The 24,682-nt window shown below is 38.6% G+C and overlaps 1 protein-coding gene across 2 annotated transcripts in view; it reads left to right on the top strand.

Annotated features, from left to right (window-relative positions):
- IntS9 (integrator complex subunit 9) overlaps positions 1–24,682 on the top strand; it is a 157,765-nt gene that overhangs the window by 75,896 nt on the left and 57,187 nt on the right. For both annotated transcript variants that reach the window (XM_067152914.2, XM_067152913.2), the window contains exon 9: positions 11,720–11,822. In XM_067152914.2, coding sequence (XP_067009015.2) covers positions 11,720–11,822 — 103 coding nt within the window. The remainder of the gene's footprint in view (positions 1–11,719; positions 11,823–24,682) is intronic.

Here is a 24,682-nt window from a genome sequence, read left to right as displayed (position 1 = left end):
CAAACTTGCACACTTAAGTCCTTGAAAATTGTAATAGATACCTCGACAGTCAGAATGTCTCTGGTTTGAAGCTTGTAAAACAAAACTTTATCGACATCAGTTTTGGTAGAAAACTCAAGTACATTTAGGGTTGTTAACTTACCCAACAAGTCCTCATAATTTGGTATCTTGTCTCCTTCACACCATGTCTTCAAGGTTCGTTCGTCATTCTTCAAAATATCCTCTCTCCTTTCTTCTGGCGATTTTCGTTTGGCAGGTGTTGGTTGAGACATATATGAAGGCTGCCCAGGAAATATAGTTGGCACAGCATCGTCAGTTAATTTTGGCTTTACCCTAGGTACACTTAAAACGGAACCATCTGATCGTTTTGCAGTATTAACTCGAATGATGTGATTTTCGGAGAAATGTTTAATACAGACACAGGCATATTTACTGGGTTCAAAATTAGCTCGGTGTATAGCATGAATCCATTTAGCTCGCTTTTCCTTATCGCTAGGAAACGCAAATGTTGAGATAGCCACCTCTTTATTCGAACGGTAATTGGATGTACATCCAGGCACACCACACGTTCGTCCCATTTTGCAGAGAGGAGCATACACTACAGTAACACATTTTAATAATAATCATAAAATAATAAACTTTATAGTACCGTACCATCTTTAGACAATTCATAATAGCTCAGTGGGTTCACCTAACCCATCACATAACCTAGCAATACTTCCTAACATCAGGCTGCTCAAATTAGAATGGTATAGTATTTAACACATACTACTGCTGAAAATACATCCTTTACTGATGCGTTTTCATACAGTTATCACTTCTGAACACGAACGAACACCTCTAATAACGTTGAAATAACAACAACGTGCTGCAAAACCACCATGTAAACAAGACTCGTACCTCGACATCGCGGCACTAAAAATGTGACGTCATCACTATGGAACTGTCATGTGTAGCAGGCCGGAATTTCGAGTTAGCCGTGTTAGAGCGTGTGTTTACTATTTTGACGTAATCATTCTTTAATGCCGGAATGGCTTTATAAAAAATGATGCTGGTTTTCTCTGTAATATCGTTAATGTTATGATTAGGATTAGCGTATTTGTTCAAAGAAATATAGAAATCTTCGGTTATGTTGAGCAGGGGCTCTTAGAGTTTATGTTTAGTATCATCATATCGTTATTGATGTCTGTGAAGCTATGCTTAGATTCTTCTACATGTTGGCCTATTGATGAGAAATGGTTATGTTTTACTGCATTTATATGTTCATTACTGTATAGTAGATGGTGAAGTTTCTGCCTGTACGTCCAATATAACTTGTGTCACAGTTGTTACATTTGATACGGTAGACACCTGATTGGTTATATTTGTTATTATTATTGACTGTTTTAGTGTTACGTATAATGTTGGTGCTGTTGTGTGTCACTCGTCGACATTCGAAGGCAATGTCAGAGGCTATTAGTAATACCCATGAACTGCTGTTGAGTAAAGAAATTTAGAAATGAAAGAGAACATGTTTTCATAATAAAACCGTAAATAACGTGGTCGATAGCAGTTGTCAACTCGTTTGAAATAAAGGCTAAGTAAACAATCACTTAATTTTAATACTATACACTGAAATTAGGTAAGCATGTGATACACCTCAAGATATGGCAGAACGCATCTCTGATTTCAGAGGTTAGCTTATATTTTCTCGTATGTGGTTAAATTTCGGAAAGCCGGACTGAGTGGCTCAGATGGTTGAGGTGCTTGTTTTCTGACCCCAACTTGGCAGGTTTGATCCTGGCTCAGTCCGGTGGTATTTGAAGGTGCTCAAATACGTCAGCCACATGTCGGTAGATTTACTGGCACATAAAAGAACTCCTGCAGAACTAAATTCTTGCACCTCGGTGTCTCCGAAAACCGTAAAAGCTTCCTATAAACGAATATTTGCCCCAGTTTGTCCTCTTGAATTCCAACTTTATCTTCATATTGTGATCTTTCCTACTTTTAAAGACATCAGTCAAACTTATTCGTCTACTGATGTCTTCCCATGCTATCTCTCCACCGACAGCTCGGAACATACCACTTAATCGAGTACCTCGTCTCCTTTCTCCCAAGTCTTCCCAGCCCAAACTTTCCAACATTTTTGTAACGCTACTCTTTTGTTGGAAATCACCCAGAACAAATCGAGCTGCTTTTCTTTGGATTTTTTTCCAGTTCTTGAATCAAGTAATCCTGGTATGGGTCCCATACACTGGAACCATACTCTAGTTGGGGTCTTACCAGAGACTTATATGCCCTCTCCTTTACATCCTTACTACAACCCCTAAATACCCTCATAACCATATGCAGAGATCTGTACCCTTTATTAACAATCATATTTATGTGATTACCTCAACGAAGGTCTTTTCTTATATTAACACCTAGGTACTTACAATGATCCCCAAAAGGAACTTTCACGCCATCAACACAGTAATTAAAACTGAGAGGACTTTTCCTATTTGTGAAACTCACAACCTGACTTTTAACCCCGTTTATCATCATACACTTGCTCACCGTCCATCTCACAACACTATCAAGGTCACCCTGCAGCCGCTCACAATCTTGTAACTTATTTATTACTCTGTACAAAATAACATCATCTGCAAACAGCCTTATCTCTGATTCCACTTCTTTACACATATCATTGATATATATAAGAAAACATAGGCATATGATAATGTTCCTAGATCAACTATTTGGAAAAGTCTTTAAAAACTTGGTGTACCGGAGTACCTTATTAGGAAGATCCAGATGCTATATACTAATTGTAAAAGCTGTGTCAGAATTGGAGCTGGTCACTCTGAATGGTTTAATACAACCAAAGGAGTACAACAGGGAAGTGCATTATCACCTCTTCTATTCATAGCAGTTATGGATACCATTTTAAAGGAACTAAAAGGAAAAGGTAATCAAGATCTTCAGGCTCTGGTGTTTTGCAGACAATGTGCCAATATGGGATGAAACAGAGGAGGGAGTGCAAAATAATCTGAATGCATGGTGTAAGAAGTTTGATGATTATGGAATGAAATTGAACCCATCAAAAACAGTAGCATTGAAAATCAGCAGACATAATACAGAATGCAACATAAAAATACAGGACTACCAAGTTAAAGTAGTTCACCAATTCAGTAATTTAGGAAGCGTAATGGCTAGTAATAACAGAGCTGAGATAGAAATAACAAACAGAGTAACCAAAGGCTCTAACTTTTTACAGTATCGTTAGACACCTACTATGGGGTGAGAAGGTCCCACAGAGAACAAAAATGACCCTGTACAAGTCATATTTCATTCCTATCCTTATATATTCTCTGGAAACCTGCACACTAACATCAAAGGAATGTAGTAGGATTCAAGCCTGTGAAATGAAATTTCTTAGAACTGCCCTCCAAAAGACCCGACTTGATCATGTGAAAAATGATGAGATCCGATCTAACCTAGGTCTAAATGAATCGATGGAGGAAAGACTTAGGTCATTTAGACTTAAATGGTTTGGGCATGTTAAACTAATGAATAGCACAAGGTTACCATATGCTTATTTGGAAAAGAGAATAACAGGTAGAAGACCAGCTGGAAGACCAAGAAGAAGATGGATGGACCAACTGATGGAAGAAGTGGAGAGATGAGGATGGAATTGGGAATCTGTCTTGGACAACGAAATGTTTTTGAATAGGCAACTTTGGGAGACGCTCGTTTTCAAACACCCTACCCGGCTCGCTGGAAGGGCAAACCGATGATGATGATGATGATGATGATGATGATATAAGAAAACATAGAGGTCCAATAATACTGCCTTGAGGAATTCCCCTCCTAATTATTACAGGGTCAGATAAAGCTTGGCCTACTCTAATTCTCTGAGTTCTATTTTCTAGAAGTATAGCTGCCCATTCACTCACTCTTTTTTCTAGTCCAATAGCACTCATTTTTGCCAGTAGTCTCCCATGATCTACCCTATCAAATGCCTTAGATAGGTCAATCGCAATTCAGTCCATTTGGCCTCCTGAATCCAGGATATCTGCTATATCTTGCTGAAATCCTACAAGCTGAGCTTCAGTGGAATAACCTTTCCTAAACCCAAACTGCCTTCTGTCAAACCAGTTATTAATTTTACAAACATGTCTAATATAATCAGAAAGAATGCTTTCCCAAAGCTTACATGCAATGCATGTCAAACTGACTGGCCTGTAATTTTCAGCTTTATGTCTATCACCCTTTCTTTTATACACAAGGGCTACTATAGTAACTCTCCATTCATTTGGTATAGCTCCTTCAACCAAATGATAATCAAATGAGTATTTCAGATATCGCACTATATCCCAACCCATTGCCTTTAGTACATCCCCAGAAATCTTATCAATTCCAGCTGCTTTTCTAGTTTTCAACTTTTGTATCTTACTGTAAATGTTATTGTTATCATAGGCAAATTTGAATACCGTATTTCCCGTCAAAATCTTCGCCACCGCGTAATCGTCGCATCCTTTATTTTTAATACAAAAATCTGACTTTAAACATTTAGGGCCGATTGCAGAAACGATGACTAGTTTTAAGCTTTGGACATCGTTTACCTAAACAACGTCTAAATCATTCACGATCTTCCATTGCATAAACAATGTTCAGTCGATGTTTAACTAGACATCCCTTAAAGTTTCAATTTTGGTTTGAAAATGGAGACAGAAGTATCTTTCATGCAACTCTTTGCTTGTCGCAACCAATGAAATTCGTCGGTGCGCGCGCCGAACGCCAGTCAGCTGTTTGTCTTCCTACACATTACTCAAATATGGCTGAGCATGGCTTGCCCACAGATAAGAGTATCGCTTTGGGTGTAAATTGAATCTCATAATATTATCGACACTAAAGCGACACGCCACCGTACGGGGAAGTGTAGCTTACGCTTTCATTGTTACAGTGAGTGTAATTTACTCATAAATACAGTAGCTTCGACGAAGAGAAGATGACGCAATAGTAATGTGTAACCGAGTGTGTTGTACGGGCCATATAGATGTAGCTTGCATTCTGGAGATCGTAGATTCGAAACGCATCATCGGCAGCCGTGAAGATTGTTTTCCATAGTTTCCCTATTTTTACACCAGGCAAATACTAGGGCTGTTATTATGGCCACGGCTCTTCTTCACCAGTCCTCTTTAAACGATTATCACCACCACTTGCCTTTTCCTATCTGATAGTTGCCGAAAACCTATGTGATTATATATATATACAAATCCCATACAACCTACTTTTTAGTTTTCACTATTATGTGTGTTTACTAGGCAGTAAATATAAGTGAATCTCTCCCGGTTGATGTATGTGACAGCCCGCAGACGATCGGGACACGTAATTGTGATATGTATGTAGTCGAAGTGACCTATAATTCCATGGAAATTACCCCATGTATATAATAAAATATATCGATTGCCAAGAATTTATTCAAGTTGACAGTTACCGGACTATCACTTTGTCAGTCTCAAGAAACAAGTCTCTCGTAAAACGAAACCTTATTTTATGATTATCTCCCCGTACATGTCAAACGAATTGCTGCGATTTAGCAGCGGGCGACCCACAGAGAGGCCGTCGGACTAACCTTTCTTCCCGGAATCGTCTCAGCATGATAATACAAATTACGTATTTCACGGTACATAACATCTGATTGTGATTCAGTCCTGTCATTTGAGGTTAAACAGTGCTCTCGGCAGTGTTTAAACATGACCGGTTGAACATCGGTTTTAGACAGTGTCTAAGTGATAAATAACATATCTGCAATGCGGCAGCCATACTTAGGCATTGTTTAACCGTAGACATCGTCTAAATGCCGTTTCTGCAATCGGCCCTTAATCGCATAATCGTCGCACGCCCAGATTTTGTTCACCAATCTGGTTAAAAGGTAAATGGAACTGCAATGTAAGTTGCACATGAATACGCAATTTAAATACGTGTATGGTTTATGGGCAATTTGGCAACACAGTCACATTTGCGAGATGTTGCACAACGTATAAATAATACCGGTATATGTACGACGTATGGCTTACCGGAGGCTATCAGCATTTCGACAATGTGGTCGCGACACAGTGTACAATTTATTCACCACCTACATATTATGAGTTCTCATTTGAAATACGTAAGGCTATAAGTTATCGCTTATCGTTAACGTCGCCAGGAAATACCAGTACCAACACACACTTGTCTTTTAGTAGACAAGAGGTCTGATAGAATTCTGCGTTATTACAACCACCCGCACCCTGGCGCAACAGTCGCGAAGGACCTTGGCCTAGCAAGCGACTGTTGCTCAGCCCAAAGGCCTGCAGATTACGAGGTTTCGTGTGGTCAGCAAGACGAATCCTCACGGCTGTTATTCTTGGCTCTCTATAGACCGGGGCCGCCAGCTCCTCAATTGCAATCACGTAGGTTGAGTGGACCTCGAACCAGCCTTCAGATACAGGTAAAATTCCCTGACCCGGCCGTGAATTGAACCCGGGGCCTCCGTGTAAGAGGCAGGCACGCTACCCCTACACCATGGGGGCCGGCTCCTGCGTTATTGTCCGGGCATGGGATGAAAACTTTTACCCAAGCAGTCAAGATAATTATTATCCAGTGGTATTAAAGTTTTATTTTATAAACTAGTCAGTAACGTAATGTAAAATCATCAATAACTGGGAATAAATATTAACCTGATTACCGTATGTTTAAAAGAAATTGAAAAAATGAATGTTTGTTACTGATGTCTCGGAACACGGTCAACTACAGTAGATCTACACCACGCTTGCTAGAGCGATGTATGAAGACGCCCGTGCTCCTGTTTGCGAGCTTTGCGCAAGCGCACTAGTGTGTTGCAACCAACGAGCTCAACTGATAACAAATTGCTGCATGCTTCCTTGCTGCCTAACAGTATTGGCTGCTCTGGAATGGCCAGATCACAGATGCATTTATTTGTTTGTGACTGACATGATTTCTGTAGACATGTGTGCGTGAGAATTTAAGTTTTTAATTTGTGTTTGGGGTGTTTGTAGAAATAATTTGTTTTAATAGTGAACATTTATGGAAAGTCATTTATATTGCAAAACATTAACGTGTGAAGCATTTATAAGCGATTATGGATAAATATAGAAACTATTCTGCTGGCTTCAAGCTAAGCGTAATTGCCTTCACTGAACAGCACTGGAACAGAGCTGCAGAAAGAAAATTTTTAGTGAGTGAAAAGTTGGTGCGTGACTGGCAGAAATTAAAAAACAAGCTAAAAAGCACAAACCCTTCTAGATGCACGTTTAGAGGTCCTAAAACAGGGAAATTTCCTATAATTGACGAAGAAGTGTTTATGTACGTCGATAAAATACGTAGCAATGGCTGCAGTGTATCATATGAAATGTTACAAATTAAGGGACGATAGGTAGCGCGCTAACACAACATAACTCAGTTTAAGGCGAGTCGTGGGTGGATTAAGGGGTTCATGCGACGACACAATCTGTCGGTGCGAAGGATAACAACACTAAGCCAAAAGTTGCCTGCTGGTTACACGGACAAGATTGTAAATTTTCATCGATTTGTCATACGTTTGCGCAAGGAAACTTCGTACTTGCTTTCTCAAATCGGTAATGCCGATCAGACTCCAATCTTTTTTGATATGCCTCGCAACAGCACTATTGCGCTAAAAGGATCACGGAGTGTATCAATGAAAACCAGCCGTAGTGAGAAGTTGCAATGCACGGCAATGCTAGCCATTACAGCTGACGGAGGAAAGTTACCGCCTTACATCATTGTCAAGAGGAAAACGATGCCTAAGGATATACAGTTTCCCCGTGGAATTCATGTACGAGTGCAACCAAAAGGTTGGATGTACGTAGAACTCATGCTGGACTGGGTTAAAACTGTGTGGGATAGAAGGCCAGGTGCACTACTAAAACAACCAGCTCTGCTTGTTTTAGATAGTTTCCGAGGTCACCTCGTGAATGAAGTGAAGCAACTTCTCAGTAAAATAAATTTTTTTGAGTAATACAAATACTGGTATTAAAAATTCTTCGTATAATGGTTGCACCCTATTATTTTTTCGAAAATTTTGGTATAAAAAGTGCGATTATGCCGGGAAATACGGTACTTCTTTAGTATTATACACATCCCCTATCTGGACATTATCCTTGTAACCAAGAATCTTTACATACTGCTGATTGAATACTTCTGCCTTTTGAAGATTCTCGCGTACACACTCCCTTCGTTCATTAATGATTCCTGGAATGTCCCTCTTTGAACCTGTTTTTGCCTTAAAGTACCTATACATACCCTTCCATTTTTCACTAAAATTTGTATGACCACCAATTATGCTTGCCATCATGTTATCCTTAGCTGACTTCTTTGCTAGATTTAATTTCCTAGTAAGTTCCTTCAATTTCTCCTTACTTCCATAACCATTTCTAACTCTCTTTCGTTCCAACCTGTACCTCCTTCTTAGTCTCTTTACTTCTCTGTTATAATATGGTGGATCTTTACCATACCTTAGCACCTTTAAAGGTACAAACCTATTTTCACATTCCTCAGCGATTGCTTTAAACCCATCCCAGAGTCTTTTTACATTTTTATTTACCATTTTCCAGCGATCATAGTTACTTTTCATAAACTCCCTCATGCCTGTTTTATCAGCCATATGGTACTGCCTAATAGTCCTAATTTTAATACCTTCCTTTCTTTCACATTTATTTTTAACTACGACAAAAACAGCTTTGTGATTACTAATACCGTCAATTACTTCGGTTTCTCTATAGAGCTCATCTGGTTTTATCAGCACCACATCCAAAATATTCTTCCCTCTAGTTGGTTCCATCACTTTCTGAATCACGTGCCCTTCCCATATTAACTTATTTGCCATTTGTTGTTCATGCTTCCTGTCGTTCGCATTTCCTTCCCAATTGACATTTGGTAAATTGAGATCACCCGCTACAATCCCATTCCTTTCCTTACCGTTTCCCGCATAGCTGATTATCTATCAAATAATTCTGAATCGGCATCAACGCTACCCTTTCCTGGTCTGTACACTCCAAAGACATTAAGTTGCCTATTATCTTTAGAGATGAACCTTACACCCAGAATTTCATGCAAGGGTGTTGTATTTGAGCACCTTAAATACCATTAGACTCTTCCAAGATAGAACCTGCCAGCTTGAGTTCAGAAGCCCAACAGTGTGTTGCCTGAGCATTCAGCCTGGTAATTTATTCTTAATTTAATAGTTTACCTCTTCGGAAGATATGTATTATAGCAGTTCATCTCACTTCACATGGCTATCAGGACAAGCAAATGCTTGTACATGGAAAGAAATAAGTCCACAGTTTGGAAATTCAAAAGCTTGATATTTAAACACAGATATTTCTGGCAGAACACTTAAACACTTACGGTGAACCACCTCCCTTCGCTCTCAGGACCTCATCACAGAACAGTGTAATTTCTCTTTTTCATTTTTGTGCATTGTGTTGCACTCGTCCATGGAAAACTTTAAGAAAAACATCTTTGGTGATATAACCTCACCTAATGAGCAGCATCTTATAATGTAGCTATTATCCCAGCCTGGTATGACAACCCTGAAGATGGTTTTCTGTGGTTTCGCATCTACACTCCAGGCAAATACTGGGCTGTACCTTAATTGAGACCACAGACTTCTTGCTTCCCAATCGTAGCCCTTTCCTATCTTTCCGTCGCCAGAAACCTTTGATGTATTAATGCAACGTCAAACAGGTAGCAAAACACTGTAGCCAGTATCATGCACTACTTGGGCATCAGCTGCGGTGCTGACGGAAACAGTGTTGGTGAGGCACTTTAAACATAGGTCAAGTTGTCACTAGTGGTATCTGCCAATCTCTCGAGTAATTAGGTTTACCTCATTATGTAGGATGTTGCTGAAAGTCATCCTGTTATTTTGTGGAAATAAATGTGAGCTTGTGGGCTGGAGCATTACTATCTGCAGCCCTGAGTGTATTTCTCCATGGTTTCCAGTTTCACACTTGGCAATTGCTAAGTCTGTACCTTAATTAAGATCCTGGGCTCTACCTTCCAAATCCTAGCACGCCTAATTAATATTCCCAAACTGACCTGTCATTGTGTTTATCCTATTACATATTTCTGTATTGATTTGTGACTTGTTTGTTCCTTTCATTTACTTGTATATTATTCCTTCTCCCTTCATTGGTATATCTATCATGTATAGTACTTTCCATACTTTGTGATAGGACACATCTGTAAAGTTATAACCTCCTGATGTTCATATGTGGTGTTTTGAATTCTTCATTAATTCACTCTAAATTCTCCACAACTGGAATATCATTTCTATTACTCCTGTTCCTTCTGTCTTTTCTCTTATCACGACTGTGTTCCTTTCCTCCACTGTGGTTCTCATTTCTCATTCTTCAATCCCTCCATTTACTTCATCATGCTATATTCATTACGATTATATCATTACCAAATATTATGTTGTCTACTGCCTTTTACATCTTACATTATTATTGTTGTTTTTGTTGTTGCTGTTGATTTGATGATTATTTTTTTTTACAAGCGAATGGACCACTAAGGATCACGCTACAACTTCACTTTTTTCTCTTCGTGCAGAGTTTCTCTGAGTCCAATACTCCTTCATGCGTTCACTGGCCTGCTTCCATTGTTCATCTGTCCAGGCTCTTCCGGTCTTCTTAGTTCTCCCTGCAGCTTGAACCCCTTCCAAATTCTTCACTGTGTTCCTGAACGTATTCCTTTCTAACAGCTGGACTTCCAAGATGCTTAATCTTATTCTTCTTCTTCTTATATAATTCGCTGGGGCCATCAAGGACCACCTTAAGTCTTGTTGCATTTGACACTGAACTTGGCCTTATTTAGAGTCCAAATTTCCCTCATTCTTTGTGAGTGGGCTTGCTTATGCTCCTCTGTTCAAGGGGCACCGTGTCTTCTCTTCGGTTGCTCGTCTCGGTTTAGCCCATTTGTCAATATTTTCTTGCGGAAGCGATCTCTGTTATGGGCGTCTTCAGCTGAGATATGTAGCATTTGTAGGTCTTCTTTGATATTTCTAAACCAGGGAATTGTGGTTTTGGGGTTTGAATCAAAAAAGTGAAAGATTTCTTTAATTAACTTTCTTCCGTCCATTCTTTTCAGATGACCGTAAAATCGTGCCCGTCTTTTTCTGATTGTGTCGGTAATTTTCTCTATTTTGCTGTAGACTTCCTTATTGGATCTCTTTCTGTTATTATTATTATTATTATTATTATTATTATTATTATTATTATTATTTATTTATTTAAGCTGTCCTACCCTGAAAACCGGGCGAGTTGGCCGTGCGCGTAGAGGCGCGCGGCTGTGAGCTTGCATCCGGGAGATAGTAGGTTCGAATCCAACTATCGGCAGCCCTGAAGATGGTTTTCCGTGGTTTCCCATTTTCACACCAGGCAAATGCTGGGGCTGTACCTTAATTAAGGCCACGGCCGCTTCCTTCCAACTCCTAGGCCTTTCCTATCCCATCGTCGCCATAAGACCTATCTGTGTCGGTGCGACGTAAAGCCCCTAGCAAAAAAAAAAAAAAAAACCTACCCTGAAAACAGGTCCACCTTTGTGAGGCCACACTTTCCCGTCTCCCTTCAAAGCCATTAGTCACCATGGCAGACAAGTTACCTTGCAACACTTTGTGATATGTTATTGGCTGTACAACCGTATGCTCTGGATAATGATGCTACTGTTTCTATTTCAGCCATGCATAGTGTTCTGCGGGCACCCAAGCCTGCGGTTTGGAGATGCTGTCCACTTTGTTGAGCTCTGGGGAAGTAATGCTCTAAACACTGTGATTTTCACAGGTAAGTCAAACTGTGTACAGTGGAGTATAGCTTGAACAAGTGTTCTGTGTTTAGTGGGTCTACTTTTTTAAACTCAGTCCGATGATTGGTTGGCAGCAATTCTTCTCCTCTACTCCTCTCCTCTGTCCTCTGTTAGTCATCTCTTCATAAGTCTGCTATGCCTTTTCTGATCTGTCTTGTGTATTCTAGTGTCTCTTTCCTCCCCTGTATCATTCCTTCTATCATGTTAACTGTGCCTGCAGAGATAGTCAATTGGGGTCTTCTTTTCCTTATTGTTGGAAATACGAGGGGGATCAATTAAAAACAGGATTTTTTTTTTTTAATTCATTCATTGAAAAACACAAGGCAATTACAATTCATTTTTCCACATAGTTTCCTCCTTTAGAAATGCATTTGTCCCAGCGTATGGGCAGCTTTTTGATGCCCTCACGTCATCAGCCAATTGTGCACAAAGTCTTCCACACTCTCATCATTTTCAAATCGTTGCCCTCCTAGAGCTTCTTTAAGCGGTCCGAACAAATGGAAATCACAAGGCGATAAGTCCGGGCTGTAAGAAGGATGATCAAATGTAGTCCAGTGCATTTCCTGTAGTTTGGAGACGGAGCTGCAGTATGGGGCCACGCATTGTCGTGGAGGAACATGACCTGTCGAATCGGTTGGTCTCGTCTTTTGCGGCGATATGCAGCCATCGCACTGAGGAGTATTTCCCCTCAAAACCTGGCCAAAATAATTTAGGGGTTTCATTTAGCATAATAAGCAATAAAAAGTGATTTAGTGTAATTAGTTAGTGTATTGTTCATATATAACACAACAAATCAGACCTTCAGATGCATATTTAGTACTTGTACACATTTGTAATATTCATAAATATTAATATATAATACATGACAAGTTTAGTGATATGAAACAATTACATACGAAGTGTATCTGCAATCCTCTCCGAATTATTTTTGTATCATTTCATATAACAAATTATTACAAATTATTCATAATCGTAAATAATAAACTACAGGAGTTTTCATAATTTACAAAAATAAGCACACATAGACAGTATCTTCTTCAAATCGGTCTAGTCCCATTTTGTATAAAATATTACTGTAGAAATGTACCTAATCAAACTCATCACTATCAGTTTCTTCTGTCTCTTCATAGTTTTTCTGTTAGAAGTACGTTAGGTGTTTCTTGAAGTAAGAGCTCTAAGGCTTCCGATGAAAAGGGTTTGCTTTTCTTTTGACACCTTTGTCTATTACTGTTCAGCAATGGATCTGATGTTAACTAAAGTCTATTCAGTATATCTTTGTTACACTGAACTCGGGAGAACTTCCTGGAAAATTGTAGCCTAGGTAGGTGAAAATGTCTATTTCTTGCTTCGTCTGCTTCTTCTGAAAGTTGGCCAATGGGCAATATTGCATGTTCTATTACTGTGGCTGCTTGTCTCAGAATTTTTTGTACTGTGGGTGTGAATGGGTGCCACCCATATAATTTTACAGTTATGCGGTTTCTTCTGAGTAATTCGCGAATTTCTTTACATCAATTCTGTATCCACTCAAGAAAGTCTCCAAAATAACCTTAAATTTCCTTATGAGATTTATCTGTTCTTGTGATTTTAGAAGCGGTATCAAGATCGGCAAAGAATCTCCTTGAGGTGTTTCCATCATTACTGTTGCCAAATCCTACTTTAGGAACATTAATCAAGAGGCCCATTTCTTCTTTTAAACCTGCTTGAATACATGTCTTTGTGTCTGTTAGAACTGCTTTGTCTGCATTCGTTCTTGCTTGCCACTTTTGAATAGGGTTTGTGTAAGACAAATGCTGGAGCGACTCAAAAAATCGTATCCTTGCATGAAGAATTGATAGTCCAAATTTGAGAATTTCAGGGTTTTCAGTGCGTTGTTCCTTCGTTAAATTATTAAAACCTTTGGAGTTGTCTCCACATATATAGCACCTCATAGTGGAAGATGTACTTTTCAGAGCATTGCATACTTTTGCGTCTACCATGGTGGGCACTAGTGTATGATTTATGTGAAGTAAAACACCACCTACACAAGGTATTTTGGTCTTCCTCAGAGTTCTTACTTGGTTTTCTATATAATTTATTTCTTCATTTGTAATATCACTTTTTTCGTGAACAAAACAAATACGTATTGGCCTGCGGTATCTCCTTGATGACAGCACTGGGTTTTGCCATATAGTCTTTCTCTGGTGTCATGTGTTACATACCAGTCGCAAGGGCACAAATGAACTTTGAAAGATATTTGCGTCACTATCCGCACAATTCTGGAACACTTATTTGAATTGTTGCTGTTGAGATCCATCACAACCCCACTTGGACAAGAGTTCGAGATTATGTTTTCCTTCCTCATTTAAATTTATACTTTCCAGAACATCCTTCAGTTATTCGTATAAACATAAAGACGTGTGATCCAGGATCTCCTGAAGATTGATTTCGGCACAGGTTTCGGTCACTGTCATGGACTCTTCGCGGGTAACAAGCTTTCTTTGCTTCTTTCACAAGTGAACAACATGGAAACATATCTTTACTAGAAGTGTGAATAGTCTCATATTGTGTTTTCGTCATGTCAACTTCCACAAAAATTGCTAATGCTGTTGCTGGAGTGTTTTTGGATGGAATTTCTGAAAGTAGATGTAAGGATTTTTCTGTACCTTGTAGCTCTTGTTGGTGATGAGGTCATGTACTTCATAATTTTGGAAGCATAAATGTTTCCTGCAGCACGTTGATTCATCTGTGCTGCGTAAGTCAACTGATCATCAGGGATCTGCCCTTAAGTCCTTTGTTTTTTGGTGTTTGCTGTGTCCACTGGACGCTTCAAATTCCTTCGATGGTCGACCTGGTTTTTATGACTTCCATGTAGGTAGTTTAATGCTCGATTTGAGCCATTGTTCATTTTTCTTCAGAAACCGTTCTTCCTTATTATTGACAGCTGTCCATTTTTGCTTAAAGTGAAACTTGAATAATTTTAAAGCCTGTCTAAGGGAACCCTTCGCACTTTCTGGACATTTAGTCATTTGTATAAGCATACATTCCAAAAATGAAAACTTTTAGTCTGTCTTCCGATTTGGAAAATGCTTCAAAATGTCATAAAGTGATTTTCTGGACATCTCCAGAGCCAACCCTGGAAATAATAAAGTGGAATATGTATGATAATCTATATATATGTTGGATAACTTAAACCTATACGTTTATTTTACTGGCCTATGCACCTCAGCTTTCTTCGTCCCACTTTACTTTGAAATCACATTAATAGAAAAGGCGTGCATATGCGGGACATTTTTCTCCTTGAATATTTCCAGCAAATGCTAAAGTTTATAATACCTGAAGAATTATAGATGAACTCGACTGAACTCGCACTCAAAAGTACTGCAATAGTTTGAATTCATCAAACTTTGAGTCAGTTTACACCGTGTTTCCTTATGTGTCCGTAATCGATAGGAGTCATTAAAATACATATTATTTACATGTTAAAATGAAATACATACATTCTATATCCTCATCCTTAGCCCTCGTTATAAAAAACTTCTAATCACAGTCTCAGAACAAGAAAGTAGTTTATACTGTTCGTCACATTGGCATGAGCGGACACGAGCATATCAGACGATGACTCACTTCCGACTGCTTGTGCGGCAAGATCTTAGGTGTGGGATTACTACAACTACTGATATGTGATGTAATATTTATTGACTTTCAAGGGGATATAATTTGTTACTGTATCTGACCAAGTTCATGTTTTCGACTTTTGGCCAGTTTTTTGCGTGATACACTCCTTTGTGCATTGCCTTGTTCAACAGCTTGCAGTAGTAAACAGCATTGATTGTGCATCGCTCATGCACGTCGATCGTCGTCAATAATGTCTTTAAGCGCACGAATGTTTTCGTCTGTAATGCTGGTCCGAGGACGGCGATCGTGTTGCTGATTTTTCATGCATTCTCGTCCTTCCTTGAACTTTCTATGCCAGGCAAACACATGCGTCCTTGACAATGTTTGATCACCGAACTGTGCAGTCAATGTCTGGCAAATTTCAGCCGCTGTAACTCCTTCACGAGCAAGAAATTATATAATTATGCATTGCGCAGTGAAAGGGTGCACCTGTTGCTCCGACATCGTGAGCATTACTGACGAAATGGCGGGAAATATCTAACAGCACGCTCTCCCCATTCCTAACGGTCCCGCGTAAGCATAACAGAAGCGCAGGGCCAATCCTCCCAACTGTTGATGTTCATGAACAAAAATATTTGATCGACCTTCGTAGCTCCCTCTACGGATCAGTGATAGAGTGTCTGAAGATAGTGAGTTCAGACCCGGCAGAGGTAGTCAGATTTTTGAAGGCCGGAGAAAAGTCCATCTCTGGGGGCACATTTGGTGTTTGATAAAATTCGTTCAAGCTCGGCCATAGACACCCAAGAGAGATTCGGTTTACTCTGGCATCGAGTAGGCCTACAGTAAAAGAGAAATTTAAGTTATTAAAATTTCTTCAAAAGAAATTACAGTTCAATACTGCATGTAAAACAGAACGTTGAAATTGACAAGCAAGCAGCCAGGTGGCGTCAAATTAAAATGCCTGCACGTGGTATAGATGTTGATTCCCATAGGGAACCTGAAATATTTGTCCCGAATGAGTAAATTTATAATACCAATATAGTTGGTCCGTTATTGGACATTACAAATTTTCCAGCTAAATCATTTCTGGTAGCCAGCGTTTTTCCCCAATTTGCTAGGTTGGGCTCATCATTTGGTAAATAGCACACCTACCAACATGCATGGCTAGTGGAGGCCACTGTGTAGGCTACTTGGAGCCACCGGCAGTGCCAAAGCACTATGAGAGACTGTCTCATTTTCAAAAATTGATGCCTACTTGGCCATCAGATGATACAGATGTTGATTCCCATAGGGAACTTGAAATATTTGTCCCGAATGAGTTAATTTATAATACCAATATAGTTGATCCTCCACGGTATGCAGTAGCCGTACGTGTTGGTAGGTGTGCTATTTAACAACTGATGAGCCCAACTTAGCACACTGGGTTGAAACGCTGGCAACCAGGAATGAGTTAGCTGGAAAATTTATAATGTTCAATAACGAACCAACTATATTGGTCTTATGCTTGCGCTAGGTAGCCGAGGCCATATGAGTAGTAGTAGTAGTAGTAGTATTTTTTCACCCACTCTTCTAACAATGTATTTGATTTTCATCCTAGCTGTCCACGACATCTTTTCCATCATCCTCCAGTACCATATCTCAAATACCTCTTAGATAATTATATCCTATTACCTGTACCACTAGTCCTGTTTCCAAGCCATATAAGACCACACTTGATACATAGCATTTAGCAGTCTGCACAGTGGATTATAAAATTCTAACATCTTTAAATTAGGAATCGTGAGCACTGACAAGTAAAACTGCAGACCTGATGGAGTTCTTGATGGGAAAAGAGAGAACTTTCTGTGGTCTAAGCAAGATCAAGTGGAAGTGATGAGGAGGAGGACTCTGGATAGTAGTGATAGAGAGGAGGTATATTAGTTAAATGTAACAGCATGAATAATAAAGGAAAAGAAAGATATCCAGATAAGTAGTGAAAGTCAGAGATGGATAGTAACTGTTAAGGAGGGAATATGTGCAGATAGAATAGAAAGTATAAAAGTAGCTGGACTTTTGGGTGTTCAAGCGTGTGTGAAAAGAGAAGATTAATACAAAGGGAATTTTAATACCTAAATTCAAGAAAGGAGAAAACTAGGTGGTGGAGTTTAGCATGTTTTCATGTGTTATACTTTAGTTGATAATTGTATGCTACCATTGTATAAACGTATTGTAGGACAAGATTTTATAGTTCATATACTGGAATATTTAAGAATAGTTCTTGCATATTTCAGCTGTTAGTGCATTTATTTTATTTATTTATTTTATTTATTTTATTTATTTATTTATTTATTTATTTATTTATTTATTTATTTATTTATTTATTTATTTATTTAATCAATCAATCAATCAATCAATCTGACCCAGGACATTCTAGGTTTGCCAAATGACACAGAATTATTATTGAAAAATGCGCACATGCCGTGCAGAATACCATCCCATTACATTTACATTACATACACATTACTTTTCTTTGCTATAAGCTACGATGGATTTCTGTCTATTCCTGCATTTTTGCAATATGGTATCTATCATAGAATTCCAAGCACAACTCACACACACATTCATCATTTGGTTTGTGAAATAATTTGTTGCAGCACACCTTGTGGTGGAAACCATGGATCGCCAATCTCGTTGTCACGTGTCGCATACCATGATTAGCTTCCATCCAGGTCCTGTCTTGCATAGCAGATGTTGCATAGAAGTCCTCCGGTATGTTGTTTTTCTTCGCATGCAGATCTTGTATAAGCTGTTTGAGCTGGTACTAGCTGGAAGTATGAGCTCGCATCTCAGATCTTCTATTAAGAAGGTCTCCCTGGTAAGCTCATACACTAGCCTCGATCTTGCATTCTGCGGGACTCCTAAAATTCTCTTCAGGTATCTAGCCTTTACTCGCTCCAGATCTTCCAGCTGTTTGTACGTGAGGTATTCTCCCACTAATTCTAGGCCATATGTCAGAACAGGTAGTATCTTTAACGTAAACTGGTCCATAGCTGTGCTAATCGATAGTTGTGTGATGTTTCTGATTTCATCCATAGCCCTAGTGGCCGCCACTGCTGTAGATCTTATTTGTAAACTGAAACTCTTTCCCGTTGTTTGAATTGTGATACCTAGATATTTAAAATTGTTAGCCCTCGTGAGTAGTTTGCCATTGCATTTGATGTTCTCTGCTTCAGTGAGTCTTCCTCCTTTCCTAAATACTACCAATTCCGTCTTCTCTTCGTTTATCTGGATGTCGTTTCTCTCCGCCCATTCACATAGTGTGTTTAGTGATACTTGCAGTTTATCTATATCTGTCGCTGTGATGGCCATGTCATCAGCGTATACATATGTGCTTGTTCCTGCCATTCCTTTGGTGACATCGTTCGTGAGAACATTAAACAGGATAGGGCTGAGTGGATCGCCTTGGAGGACACCGTTCGTCTGTGACAGCCAGTCAGATATGCCTATTCCATCATCTAGCTGTATGTAGTTTTCTGCTAGTATATTTGAATTAGGAAGTATACCAGACGAATGGAGAAAGTCAACAATCAAGCTATTATACAAGGGAAAACGAGACACAGAGAACCCAAACACGTATAGAGGAATAGCGTTGGAATCTACATTACTAAAACTCCTAAGGGTACGAACATACCGAAGATGCATCGCAGCTCGCGGTCGCGGTTTACGTTACGGTCGATACCGTTCGTGTCAAAGATGCTCGCTTCCATTCACCATCGCGATTTACCAGGAGGTCTAGCGCGATGACAAGAAAGTTTGTGTTCTCATCGCTGTAGAACGGGAGGCATCGATGTAGCTTGCTCCTGATTGGCTTGTCTGGATTGAGATCAGGTGATATATCCCCCCCCCCCCCGTTCTACTGTGCCCCTGATCGTGTTCACAGAGCCCGCGTGTGTATTCGTGTGGAAGTTATTGTACTTCACAGTATCAATTTTTGATTCTATGTTGTTGTATACGTATTGGAACGTCTCAAGGGACATTCTCATGTATGAATGGAATCTGTCCGGGTGGTGTTTCAGTTCTTCATATAAGTTGTGATATTCCCCCAGCGTCTGCCTTCTTTGATTTATAGGATGAGCATTCCACTGGCGGGCTGACTGATTTGAAAGTAGCCACCATCGTGTGCTAATGCACAATGAATCACTATCTCCACTGTCACTTGAATACATACTCTATACTTGTAAAAGCTCAGCAATAGAGGATAAATTATCTTTAACTTGAACGCGGATATCTAAACATTACGTCCACTCACTGTAAACACATCCCAGAACACCGACAGGTAAACATCCCCGGTATGTTCACCCTCCATCGACAGCGACGTAAACCACGACCGCGACCTGCGATGCATCTTCGGTACGTTCATACCCTAACAGGAATCCTCGCCAAAAGGCTGGCAGAGAAGCTAGAACCCCTTCTACCAGAGGAACAGTTTGGTTTTAAAAAAGGAAGGTCCACGACTCTGGCAGTAGAAAACCTGTTGGAACAAATAAAACAGACGATAGAAAAGGAAAACTATGTGGTTTTTGTTGATTACTCAAAAGCCTTCGATATGGTCAACAGAAAGGTATTAATAGATAAACTGGAGGAAATAATTGGAAGAACGAGCACAACGACCCTCATATCGAATAGAATGGCAGAAAATGACACAGAATAATACACAGTAAAACTTTTGATGAAAGATGATTAATTTTTGAACAAATAAATCAAGTTAATCTTAAAATATAATATAGGTTACAATTAACCATGTTAAATGATATGAACTTCATCTAAGTCATGTCGAAGAATCGAGACAGAGTATTTGATTTGTAAGACAACTATCTCATCTAGCAGATTTCTTGACGCTTGATATTTCTGTCACCATGTCACGAAAGATTTGGGAATAGTTCCCACCACACCAAAAAAGAGTCCAATCACAATAATATTCCAAAGGTTAAAAGATGCAAGGAAAAAAGGGATGGTTGGTTGATAAACATTCTTTTTTTCATTGTCCACGTCAGTCGGCTGACAGACTGAAGAATCAAAGCGTACGGTTGGATCAATAATTTCTTCATTTGTCCGTCAGCTGATCGCTATGATATTAATCCTGCAAGTGCTGCCTCTATCGGCAATTCTGTGGACTTCTTCGTACACTTCCAGATTTTTGAGACAAAGTGCATTAGCAACCACGTTTCTGATGATATTATGGCGGTTGATTGTAAGCATTTCTCCTTGAGGGCAACTCCCCTGCACTGCTGAGTTGATATTTTTTTAGCCATCTGTTGCTTAAAAGAAGATTAAGAATAAGGAAAAGTCAGAAAAATGAAACATAGAAGAAATGAAGACTTTAAAACACATTACTGTTTGTTTGTTTGTTTGTTTGTTTGTTTGTTTGTTTGTTTGTTTATTTATTTATTTATTTATTTATTTATTTATTTATTTATTTATTTATTTATTTATTTATTTATTAATTAAATGTGCCACCAACAGAGACACACTCCAATTATAGGTGGCTTTTACAAATTACAGTGAAACCTCGACTCTCCGTTTTTCTAGGGACCATGAAAATAAAACGTACAACACGGGAAAACGGAAAATCCGGGAATGAATGAAAACCATCAACAATTTGGCTAAACATCACAAAAATGAAATATTTATAATTATAATCTTACAAAAACTCCTAAACCAAACCAAACTACAGCCCCAGTGGAACTTTGCCTGCCAAGCGACCGCTGCTCAGCCCGAAGGCCTGCAGATTACGAGGTCGCATGGTCAGTGCCACGAATCCTCTCGGCCGATATTCCCGGCTCTGTAGATCGGGGTCGTCATCTCACCATTAGATAGCTCCACAATTAAAGGTAATCACATAGGCTGAGTGGAATTGGAACCAGACTTATATCCAGGTATAATTGCCTGACCTGGTCGCAATCGAACCCGGGCCCTCTGGATGAGAGGCGGGCATGTTAGACCGCGAAACCGCATTAATTACCGGTACGCGAGTTTTACAGGGGAATCTTCGTCAGTTTCCCGTGAAAACTTCTTTCAGTTCAGCAACTTTGATTAGGCTAGCCAAACTCTTCGAAAAATCTAATAACGCCAAGCCAAACGACAATCGACCACAAGTAGTTTTTAATTCTCTCATCTCATAAAATAAAGCACATTAGATACAAAAGCACCCAAAATGATGGCGAAATCCGTTCATATCTTAATCTTTCATTGTAATTAGGTCTCCGGTATACTGTTCGTAGTCAGTTTCCGGAAATCTCGTACCGCGCAAATTAGGCCTACATCGACTTTTGAAGGTTATGTTGAACTCGAAAACATGGTTTCGAATGTAAGTATCGATTCTTGAAAGTTCTCGAATGCATTATATTCCATTCTGCACGTCACAAATCCAATCAAATAGGAAAGATAAAAGAAATATCAAAACTTCAGAAATTACGGTTATTCGTGACCTTGAGGTCATCTGGAAAGCGCGCTCGCTGCACGTCAGTACGAGTTTGAAATGATACCAACCATTTAAAATGTAATGTGCGCAAATAAAACGACTGCGGTTTTTGGTATTTTAACACGAAAACGTAAAATTCCCGGTCTTTCATTAGGACCTAAACAGTAATAGGCAATCCCAATACCTCCCATGGCTTTCTTTTTTTTAAAATGTAAAGTGCAACATCTATTTTGGTCTCGCTAACATAATCATGTACGATAATATGAAAAATACTGAATTTGTATTAAGGAGGAGCAGTTTCGATTCCTGCCTGAAAGCCCAGTTACTCTGCAGTGCCCTGAGCAAAGTGCCGAAAACCTCTTCGGCAGTACGATCGAAAAAATGTAAAAATATAAACGTTTTATAAGTGCGAACATTTGACGAAACTCGTTCCGTCTTCAAGCAGAGCTGTCGAAATGCGCCGTGTCTCCTTGCAGTTGTGGCCACTCTCTGCTTTATGATTTTCCGAGATTCTCTAAACAATACCACCCGAATGCGATGCTAAGATCGTCCCTTATGCAAGTTCACCGCAGATTGCTTTTCAGTACCGGTATAGTACTTGCTTTAATTATCGCAGTGACGGGGCGTTAACGCCAAGATCCATAAATATGCCATAGCCGTCCTTTCGTGAGATACAGTTTATAAAAAAAAACGATTGATCGAGGATTTAGCGTTGATGGGACTGGAATTTCTGGACGGTTGATCCGGGAAATCGTTTCTTCGAGGAACGGAGAATGCGGGACTTTTACAACGTGATTTAATTACGATGCTCGCGGGACCACGTAATTTGAACGCATATTCCGGGAAAACGTATTTTCCGGGAACGGATAATCGAGGTTCCACTGTATTTGACACAAATAACATAGAAATACCAAAAAAGAAGAAAATATGAAAATGATATATAAATGAGATGATAATGCTCTGTATGAAATGGATGAAACTCATATACAGAAGTCTGTTACTACATTTAAAAATAAATTGTAACCAAATAATGTAAATATATTTACATATGCGTCATATTCATATGCAAAGTCAAGATCTATATGATATTTATTAAGTTATTGTATGTTTCACGCATAGATAAATGGAGAGTTCTTAAAAAATACAGTTTTGGGGACTGGAGTTATGAACAATTGCCAAAATCTTAAATTTGCTTTTCTAACATTAAAGCATAACCTGTGAAGCAAACTATTATAGTCAATTAATGCATTAACAATCTTATAGAGATAAATTTGTTGAGGTATTACATGCCTACTGACTAGCAATACATATTTAAATTCATTCAACAAAAATTCATATGAAACATATTTTCCAAAGGGGAATATCTTATATTTTTTGTAATAAAAATATCTTAAAAAGCATTTCTGCACTCTTTCAACTTGAATATCTTATATTTTTTATAATAAAAATATTTTAAAAGGCGTTTCTGCACTCTTTCAGCTTGATTTCGATAAGATTTATAACATGGAGACCAAATTATATATTAATACTCAAGTTTTGATTGGAGTGCATACGTGTTAGTGAAATCTTGTGAATTTCTAATTAAAAAACCCAATTTCTTATAGGAATCATTAACAATTGTATTAATATGCTCCTTGAAAGATACATTTCTTGTAACAATTACCCCTAAGTCATTAACAGAGTGAACAACTTTGAGTTCTTTGTTATTCATTTTATATTTATAATTCAATGTATTTTTCTTATTTGAAATCTGAAGGAAACAGCATTTATTTATATTAAGTTGTAAACAGTTTTCAATACTCCATGCGTATAAGTAATCCAAATTATATTGTAATTTCAATATATCATCAACAATTGTTAATCTCTTTATAAAGTTTGACATAATCAGCATATAATAAACATTGAGAAAACCAAATTCTAGTGGGCAAATCGTTAATATATAAAATAATAAAGGGCCAAGGTTAGACCCTTGTGGTACACCAGAAGTAACATTCATACCTGCCAACCCTTCCGATTTACCCGGAAACTTTCCGTTTTTTAACTTGTCTTCCGATTTTCCGATTGATTTTTAATTATTTCTATTTTTGACCAATATAACCTCCAGTATGGTCAATAATCATCCCCTAGGATAAATAATAATTTCTTATGTGCTTTTGTAATTTACCCAATCTCATTTTCATTTTCTTGTAACATTTTATGTTTTTTTAGTTCAAGATTTTAAATTTAGTGGTCATTCACATTGTAACTGTAGATACGTATGTGATGAAATCCAAGAATTAAAAAATCTCTATTTTCTGTTTCTAAAAGTTGGCAGGTATGAACATTGTATGCGTAGGACTCATGTTGATGATAGCAAACATATTGTTTCCATGCACTAAGATTAGATGCAAGCAGTTTTAACCAAGGAGGGGGACAGACCAAAGCACGACAATTTTCTCATTAAAATGCCATGATCTAATTTGTCGAAAGCTTTAGAAAAATCTGAGTATATTACGTTGACCTTTCCTTGATTATTCAAAACAGCATATGCATATTGTATAAATTTTGATAGATTAGTTGTAGTTGATCTACCTTGCATAAAACCATGCTGATTAATATGTATACCAACCCTCACATGATTAAATATACGCGCGTACATTATTTGCTCAAATACTTCAGCCGGTGCACATAAAATACAAACAGGGCGATAGTTTTTAATATTTTTACTGACCCCACATTTTAAAACTGGACACACTTTCGCTATCTTCCATACTTTTGAAAAGGTTTGCGTTTTTACTACAATGT

The sequence above is a fragment of the Anabrus simplex genome, chromosome 8, assembly GCF_040414725.1.
Source record: "Anabrus simplex isolate iqAnaSimp1 chromosome 8, ASM4041472v1, whole genome shotgun sequence".
In the NCBI taxonomy this organism is placed as follows: domain Eukaryota; kingdom Metazoa; phylum Arthropoda; class Insecta; order Orthoptera; family Tettigoniidae; genus Anabrus; species Anabrus simplex.
This window is presented reverse-complemented; position numbering and strand designations above follow the sequence as displayed.